Raw genomic sequence first — 9,687 nt, forward strand, 5'->3', positions numbered from 1 at the left:
CTCTCTCTCTCTCTCTCTCTCTTTCTCTCTATCTCTCTCTCTCTCTCTCTCTCTCTCTCTCTCTCTCTTTCTCTCTCTCTCTTTCTCTCTCTCTCTCTCTCTCTCTCTCTCTCTCTCTCTCTCTCTCTCTCCTCTCTCTCTCTCTCTCTCTCTCTCTCTCTCTCTCTCTCTCTCTCTCTCTCTCTCTCTCTCTCTCTCTCTCTCTCTCTCTCTCTCTCTCTCTCTCTCTCTCTCTCTCTCTGTGTGTGTGTAGTGTTTCCCGAACATGCACAATGAAGCAAACCCATGCATTAAATAGACATGCACGATTTTCATGTCACTCGACTCCTAGTACAATATACAACCAATTCTTGATCTTATCCGCACACATTGTGCGAGAGTGGACTGATAACCAACCATAGGGCAAGATGGAAAGTCATGATATCACTGAATGTCCACGTGAAAGGGAACAAGACACTACTGTAGATTGAACTAACATGAAGGTACTAGGCACGATTCCTATAATATCCACACGTACACTATGTACAATGGTGTATACCAGGCGATAGGGTGAATTCTCAATGAATGCAGGGAATGAATAATCAGAAATACGGGTCTAGTCACTCAACAGGGAGCTGTGCTTGGAATCAAGTGGTGGGCGCACAAATTAAACTGAGTAGAGAACTAATAATTATTATCATCTGCCCGTGGGAATGAAATACAACACCTAACGTATTATGTCAAAGTCACTCCGGTTCAGACTTCCCCACAGTGGGACACAGCGCCGCCGCCATTGCACTGGAGATTGCCTGATCGCCGGCATTGCTCAGAATGATCTTCTGTCTGACTTGCTCGAGCTTGTCCCTGAGCGCTTTCTCTTCTCGCCGAAGAGCGGCGTTCTCCCGTCGGAGCTCCGTGGCGAGTCGCTCGTTTCGGCGTAGCTGCTCGCGGTGCACCTTCTCTGGGCTCGGTGCTGGCGACGGTCGCCGGCGGCGGCGCGTTGGCCTCGCCGGTGGTGATGACTTCAGCATTGCGTGCATGGGATGGGTTTGCACGGACGTCTCCTCCTGTTCGGGCTTCACCACGACGGAAGGTCCAACTGCGCTCAGATCGCTGATCAGGCCTCCCAGAGCGCCAGGGATGGCGGCAGGATCGGACCGATAGTCGGTGGACGAGATCACACTCAGCGAGCTAGCACTGCTTGCGCTGGATAGCCGTTCTCTGTATGGAGCGCAAAAGGCCTGATGTTTCTCGTTGCTGGTGGACAAGTTGGCGGAGGTGAAGGTCTCCTGAAATCCCTGGCCGGTGTAGCCTTTAAAACGCCCATCGGGTGAGGCCAGTCCACGTTCACACGGATCTACCAGCGAGGCTGCTACAGCAGCAATTAGAAGATCTTCCTCACTATCGGTCGCACTGGAAGGTTGAGAGAGACCATCGAAGAGGCCTTCGGAACGACCACCACTCGCCAATAGAGACTGTACCATGGTCCCGCATGGAAGGAAACCTTCTCGAAAAGAATCGTGAAGCGTTTCATCCACAGCCACTGGGGCCATCCAGTCTGCGACCTGCATGCCAACTTGCGAGTCACCATAGAGATCTAGAGACGAGGTCACGTGACGGCATTGAGTATCCACCTTGATGTGGTGTTGGTTGCCAGGATGCAAAGCAGTGCTCGCAACGTGTAAACTCCTATCCACGGCACTAAACAGCGACGAGGGAAATGCTTGAGTATGGTTGGTGGTTTGCATCTGATAGCGAACTGGCTCGTGACTCAGGGTGGTCGGAGTTTGGGGTAAGAATGATGACGACACAGCAGCAGGATGCATTGGTCTTAGGTCTTGAATCATGGGAAGGCACATTGGCTGCATGTGGGAAGACGCAGCGCTGGATGGTCCAGTCTGGCCGGCGAGGATATCCATCTGGCCAGGGTAGAGCAAGCAAGGTTCTGCCACTGAATATGCTGCACGAGCAAGCGCTTGAACAGTAGGTTGTGTATCAGTAGCGCGTGCACCCTGCGCCAGGCCGGGTTCCATATTTGGTAGTAGCGGTACGGGAGCAAAAGCCACGACGTCTGGCTGTTCGATGAACGATGAATTGCAACCTGAAGAATCGGACAAAAATACGTACGCACCGCACAGACATATAGACACACCAGAACCAACAAAGAAGTTCTTAACTAAGTCGAGGCAGTTGAAATATATATCCTAAGACCTCTCGAAATAGGCATTGTATTTCTAGTTTTTACAATTTCCTTTGCACTCCACTATCATTAATTTAAACTTCAGGATGAAAGGGGGAGGTCGGATCTAGTGCAGTCATCATAATTATTGTGCAAGATGCATCAGCGTCGTGAAAAGAGAAACGGGAGGTACTCAAACTGCATCGGATGGTTCTCAAGCTAACAAAGTCATGAGATATGCACATCAGTGCATACCAAAAGCCCAAGGCAATAGCGGTAGTATCAAGACCTATTACCCAGAGCTACCAGAGCAGAACTATTTATCACTGAAGTATGGGTGGACTCGGATGGAGAGCCAAGGATGCATTTATAGAAATGAAAAGGATCGACCAAGGAACTACAAATTACGCTATTATTGCCCCTAACACCAACAGTTACTTGACAATCAGCTCATGCGATAACTTTGCACGACACTGACCGACGGTACTGACGTTCTACAACTATTAAACTGGCTAACAGCTCTAGCACATCTTGCATGCGCATTCCAACAGCCTTCCAACTTCCAAGGTTCTACATGTATTACATGTATGTTAATTTTGGTGTTATTTCAGTTTCGGTAATTTCGTTGGAGACACCACGCACTACATTCCATTTCAAAACTATAGACGCGTAGGGTTTTGAAATATTTCAAATTCGGCTGGAACTTTTTGAGAATAGTTTTCGGAATATTGCTCAGGTCCGCTCCACAATTACTCTCATATAGTTTCTAAACGATTGGATAACAGCCGCCCAATTTGGAATTTATGCACAATGTGATCACAGACTTTATGTGGTATAGATGCTGGCATAACGGTTTTTGCCTAGGTACGCGTCTATAGTTATGAAATGGACTGTAGTGCCTAAATGTAGATATACCTACACTGCGCATGTACAGGTAAAAGGCACTATAGCATACACTCTATGATAGTATGAAGGGTAGGCCGGTCACCTAATAATTCTGCATTACACCTGAAACCTGGCAGGTCTCCGACACCGAAATGTTACTACAATCATGTACACCTAAAACTACATGTTAAAAAAGTACCCTGTTTTCTGATGATCGCTTAGTGCGTGAATATCGGAGTTAAACACTTTCTCTGTCCTCTTATTGTTTTGTTGAAAAGTACCCAATGCTGTAGACTGCAAGCTGTTTCGGCCTTATAGGCTTCACAAGTAAGTACATCTTAACTAGCAGTGTACAAGACAGCATACCTACATGTATGATTCAAGCTAGTTAGAATTATGAAAGTGCGTGACTTACTAAATAATTTCATGTCTCCGCCTGAGTTCGTATCTCCACGATGGTGCGCTACGGCTGATGCACTAGTACTAGCAGTAAGTCCAGTAAATTATCCCGTCCGTTCCCGAGGGAACTCGACAAGGCAGCTAACACCACGTAAATCCAGCGGCAGATGCAGCGTCTAACGCTGGAAAGGGGGGGGGGGGAGGCTCGATGGAAACAATTCTCACAATCACTAAGCAGAAGTGCCGGAATGGGTTGCATAATGGGTCTGGGAGAAAGCAAATCTCTTCTTCTGCCCTGCTTAAATGCATCCAGTCTCTCTGTGTATTTACCAGCATTTCGTCTACTCGTCATCTGGTAAGCATTGAGCACTGCACAACCGTAACTGAAGCTGCCTGAAGCATCGTCGCCAGTTTTTATGTGCTACTAGACTAGAGACTATCCGATTACATCATCACTGACTCATGCCCATAAGCGGTTCCAATGACTCGCGCGTTATACACAGCGCCCATTAGGGTCTTGGTCGAGCGGAATCGGATCTTTGCGTCATGATACCGTACACATCTGAGGGGACGCACAAGTTCGAATGACTTGCGCGTCATACGCAGCGCCTATAAAGCGTTCGAAAGCGGCGGTTCGAATGACTTGCGCGTCACACACAGCGCCCATAAAGGGTTCGAAAGACTTGCGCGTCATGCACAGCACCAAGAGTACACAACCCCCAGAGTGTACAACGCCGATCCAGCTCTGCATAGGGTCTTGGTGGAGCGGAATCGGATCTTCTGATGTCATGCGTACCAGGGAGTAGTACAATCGTACTGTACTACTCCCTGATGCGTACACTCCACACCAGCGCAAGGCCGGTCTCGAGGCAGGGCACCATTGTTTTTGATCCAAGAGTACCCACGACTCCCCGGGTTCCCCTCAGGTGTGTACGGTATTATGACGCAAAGATCTGATTCCGCTCGACCAAGATCCTATGCGACCCCGTGTGCTCTACTACTTTTTTCCGTTTGTATCGTTTTCGCGCGTCTACACGGGAGCAAAGGATCTGCAAAAGTTCGTCCTGTGCCAAGTGTTGTCGTGGAAGCACCAATCACATTCAAGCAATAGTTGAGAACAGGCCACAAAACAACACACTCCTCACATGACGAAAATTATAAAAAACAATTTTTTTGATTGTCGGATCGGTGTAAACGGCCGAAAACGAAACACAAGTGACGGAAAACGAGGCAAACATATCGTTTCGACTGTTTACACACCCAAATTTATCCGGCAGAACATTTCCGTTTTCAAATTCTTCCACCTTGGCCAGCGTTTTGGTTTTCTTCCGTTTTGGTGTACAACTTTTACGTTTTGCTCTTCGTACCGTGTAAGCTTCAGTGTACCATGCATCCGAAAGGGTTTTCTTGCGTTTTCACCCCCAGCGTTGTCGTGTAAACGCAGCCTAAGTATCGTGATGCACGTGTATTGTAGCAGAAAACGTGTGAAAACAGCGGTTCTCCACGCGTGAGGTTAGAGGAATGGGCAGCTACGGACGCTGTAACCTTTCTGATTCAGCATTATTGGAAACTAGTGATTAATATTATTATTACATGTATTTTATAGAAAAGAAAAGGACACAATGCATACGAGTTAAGAGTAACTCTCCATCACTGTAACTGGATACTATTATACAGTCAGAAAGTGCAATAACTAGGCACAAAACGGACAGAGTACTGAACATCCGAGTTTCAAATTACATGTATTATTATTATTATTATTATTTATTATTATTATTAAATTTTTGATAGGGCAATCCCCACAGGCCTAAGGGCCTGGTCAGACTGCGGCAAAATCGAAATAATCCTGGGATTATAATCCGAATCTCCATAGTAACTTGCCGCCAGAGCGGCAAAAGCGGGAGTTGACGCTCCAAAAAAAAGCAAGAACGGACCACGCTTTTCCGCTCCAAACAGGATTTGACGCTGATACGCCATTGACGCTGATAATCACTGATTTTTTCATCTCGATATCGAGGAGCTAATTGGCCACGGACAGCAACAAAACTCATAAGGATGGTTGCAAGGATTGCACTGAAGGTGTTGGCGATCCCCAAGGAGAAGGAATTTGACGTCGTTCGTGGAGATTACCACTTGACGCTCGAAAAGAAGTTTGAATTTTCACTCTCCCCACATGTGTAGTGTGATCGCGATTCAAATTCTGGACGCTGTTCTGTTTTCGTCATGCAACCAAAATTTGCCGCAGTCTGACCAGGCCCTAAGCCTCTAAGGCCTTCTTACAGGGTACCCTAAATGTGCCAATACAAGGTTACGGAAGCGAGAAACAGATGTGCATAGGCGAATGTCAGCAGGTAGAGAGTTCCAAAGATCTGAGCCTAGAAAACTAAGAGAAAAAAGACCATACCGATTTGAAGCAGGGGGAAGAGCAAGGGATGCAGAAACTTGAGAGCGTGTACAGGAGTTTGTGTGTGACGATGCACTGCGCAACGAAAAACAACTAGAGAGTAGGGGGCTTGCGAGATCATTTAGTAAACGGAAAATAAGAACAAAAAGTCTGACCTGATACCGAGCAGCGAGTGGGAGTAAATGGTTGCGTTTTGTAGTGCACTTATGCTGTTGAAGCGAGTGAGGTTGAACACCGTGCGAAAAGGCACGTCTACTCAAGCGAACCAGGCGCTCATATTGACCCTCACGAAGGCAGTGAGCAAACGCGTTCGACCCGTACTCGAGAACTGATTGGATGGACGATATGTAGAATGTTTTCTTGGCGTGCTCCGTGAGTTGGTGTCGTATCTTCCTGAACACGGCGATCTTGTTTCCAATCTTGCGCTCAAGGTGGGCGATGTGGGCACCGAAAGTAAGGTGTTCATCCAAAACGATGCCAAGGTACTTCACTTCAGGCAAAGGCCAAAAGGGGCAATTGAGGTGTTGTTCAGTTAAAGGCTGACGTCAGGGGTCAAAGGTGTGAACTTGGACCTGAAGATTATGAACTGAGTCTTGTCAGGATTGAGGCAGAGACCTCGTGCAGCCAGGAAATCACGAACAATGTCAATGGTAATATCCTGAGCGAGATCGAGTGTGAGTTGGTTTAGGTACTTGCCAGCTTTGTAGAGGGAAACATCATCTGCATATTGCCGTGCCTTGCAGTGCTTCGTTGCCGAGGGAAGATTACGAACTGATAAATTGAATAAAGAGGGCCCAAGGACAGAGCCTTGCGGCACACCTCTGTTTCCTGCATATGTGTCCCCACTGAGCTGTATTCGTGACGACACGCTGTTCCCGGTTCTGTAGGTACGTAAGGAACCAGTGCAAAGCTGTACCTCCCACGCCAATGTCTGTCAATTCTTGTAGGAGCATGCCCTGGTTTACCGAGTCAAATGCCTTGGACATGTCCAGGAATGCGGCAAGAACAAAGTGTCCCTGATCAAAGGATGTGTGCCAGTCGTTCACAACACACGCCAGTAGGTCTTCACAGGAGTGGTGTTTCCGATACGCAAATTGCTCCGGAGGGAGTAGTGGTGTCGCATTCGGAGCGGTGTAGATGTGGTCCATGAGTTGTTCATGTGCCAGTGTCCCCAGAAGCTTAGCCATCTGGGGCAACAGTGATATCGGCCTGTAGTTGCTAGCAATGGACTTGTCACCTCTCTTGTAGATGGGACGTACATGTGCAAATTTGTAGCATTCGGGAAACTCACTGGTGGAGAGTGAGGACGAGAAGAGCCGTGCGAGTGGTGCTGATATTTGCTCTCCAAGTATCCTGTAGATGGTGGGAACGATCAACTCAGGACCTGTGGCCTTGTGGTTGTCAAGACGTCGTAGGAGAGCCAGGATGTCATCGGCTGTCACAGCGGTAAACTCCGAGAAAGAGTGTTGAGGCAGTGGCCCATGTGGAATTGTCAGAGTGATTTGTGAGTTGAGCGAAGGATCTATAATGACCTTGGCAAACGTAGTTGTGATATCGTGCAGACTTGCAGCAGGATTTTGCGAGATCTTCTTCCTTCCAAGTAAAGTGTGGAGAATGAACCACTGGGCACGTGGATCATGCGTCGATGGTCATGCAGTTGTTGCTGGAAGAATGCAGAGCACTTTTTCTTAGTAAGCAATTTACATTGCCGTCTAAGGCATCTGAAGTTCTGGACAAGACGTGCACAGTCTGGGTGTTTGGTCATGGCACGGTGGGCACGTTTTCTTCGGAAAAGCAGTTGACGGAGTTCGTCATCGACCCAGGGTTGCGGCCTCTGTTTCCTGGTAGCACGTACTTGTACCAACGGGCAGTATTGGTCTAGTGAAGAAGTGATCTTATCCTGCAGGCTCTGGAGATCATCGTTGTGAGTTTGTAGATTGGCCATTTGTTGAGCTACACTTGTCTGGAATTCACAAATAGGGAGCGTACGAATGGGTGGTTTGCGAGTGTAGAAGTGATGTTGGGAGCGTACGATTGGTAGTGAGGAGGTGCATAGTTGTACAGTTACAAGTTGGTGGTCGGACACGTCGCACATTCTACTGAGCAGGTATGGAGATGGAGGTCGGCCTGTGCTTGACTCTTAGGTGAGGTGTATTGCAGTGTATTCGGTACTAGGACTAAGTCTAGGCCTCTTCGACGAGGTCCCGTATGAGGGAGACATTCGCGGTGCCAATTTTGGCAGCACCTGCCATTTGTTGCTGTTGGGTATCAGTGGTGGCGTCTGGCTGTCTAGACGTCACGTCATCCAGCTTCTTCTCAAGTTCCATAATGGCGGAACGAGCTCCATCATCTATTTTTGATACATTCTGGACCTGTCTCTATACAAGACTCTTCAGTTTGCGTGTCTCGGTTTTGAGACGGTTGAGTTCGATAGCGTGCTCCGCGATGAGCTTTTCGGCAGCTGTGAGGCGTTTGTCTAGAGCATTGACCGGATCTTTTCCGATCGTCGTGAGGTCGGCACGAATTTCTTTCTTGAAGTCCGTGAACAGCAATTGTAGGTTCGCCACCAGAACCTCGTGCGCACAGTCGTTTGCACTAGCTGTTACAGGAGCGCTGCCCAATTTGGGGAAAACGTTCGGCCCGCCTGACTGACTACAGATGTTACCAGTGGTCGCGTCTCTCTCTCTCTCTCTCTCTCTCTCTCTCTCTCTCTCTCTCTCTCTCTCTCTCCCTCTCCCTCTCTCTGTATATATCTGTCGGTCTGTTTATCTCTCGTCTGTCTGTCTGTCTTTTTCCTTCTGCCTGTCTGTGTGCCTTTCGTCTGTTTAAATCTTGTCTGTCTGTCCTTCTCCTTCTGCCTGTCTTTGTCAGTCTGCCTGTCTGTGTGCCTCTATATTTCTCTCTGTGTGTGTTTGTCTATGTGTTTCTCTGAGACTTCGTCTCGGCCATTTGGTCTGCCTGTCTGTGTTTGTCTCTGTAACTCTCCAACTGTCTCCCTGTCTCGGTCTGTCTGTTTGGCTGCCTCTGCTTGTCTCTCTATAGTTGTCTATGTTGCTTTGTCTGTCTGCCTGTCCCTGTATTTATGTCTGCATTTCTCTCTCTGCTTCTATTCTTCTGTCTCTTTTTGTCCCTCTCCCAGTTTCTTTTTCTCTGGCTCTGTCTGTTTTCTGTGTCTACCTCTCTCTTTCTCATTTTTTTCTGACTCTCTCCCCAAGGACCCTCTGGCTCTCGCTCTGTCTCTCGGAGTCTTTGTGTCTGTCTCTCCTTTTGTCATTCATTATGTGTGTCCTTCTGTGCCTGTCTCTGTCTTTGTCTTTCTGTGTCTGATTGTCTGTCTCTGTCTGTTTCTCTCCTGAGTCTGTGTTTCTGTGTGTCCTTCCTGTTTTTTCTTAATGTTTGTCCCTCTCTTTCTGTCTCTGTCTTTCAGGATCTGATCGTCAGTCTGTTCGTCTTTGTTTGTCTGTCTTTGTCTCTGTTCCTCTGAGTCCATGTCTCTGTCTGTCGCCCATTATATGCATCCCTCTGTTTCTGTCTCTGTCTTTCTGTGTCTGTCTGTCTCAATCCTGTACCGGCCGCTGTTCTCTCTCTCTCTCTTTCTCTCTCCCTTTTTCTCTCTCTCCTCTCTCTCTCTCTCTCTCTCTCTCTCTCTCTCTCTCCCTCTCTCTCTCTCTCTTCCTCTCTCTCTCTCTTCTCTCTCTCTCTCTCTCTCTCTTCTCTCTCTCTCTCTCTCTCTCTCTTCTCTCTCTCTCTCTCTCTCTCTCTCTCTCTCTCTCACCTCTCTCCTCTCTCTCTCTCTCTCCTCTCTCTCTCTCATATCCTCTTCTCTCTCCTCTCTCTCTCT

General features: G+C 47.9%; 1 protein-coding gene across 1 annotated transcript; it reads right to left on the bottom strand.

Annotated features, from left to right (window-relative positions):
• Positions 1 to 392: 392 nt before the first annotated feature.
• Positions 393 to 3,630, bottom strand: LOC135829816 (uncharacterized). The gene is made up of 2 exons (XM_065342206.1): positions 3,459 to 3,630; positions 393 to 2,080 (listed from the first exon to the last, which is right to left on the bottom strand). The coding sequence occupies exons 1-2, from the start codon at positions 3,469 to 3,471 to the stop codon at positions 726 to 728; spliced, it is 1,368 nt and encodes a 455-aa protein (XP_065198278.1). The 5' UTR covers positions 3,472 to 3,630; the 3' UTR covers positions 393 to 725.
• Between the last annotated feature and the right edge of the window lie 6,057 nt (positions 3,631 to 9,687).

This window comes from Sycon ciliatum, chromosome 13 (genome assembly GCF_964019385.1).
Source record: "Sycon ciliatum chromosome 13, ocSycCili1.1, whole genome shotgun sequence".
NCBI lineage: Eukaryota > Metazoa > Porifera > Calcarea > Leucosolenida > Sycettidae > Sycon > Sycon ciliatum.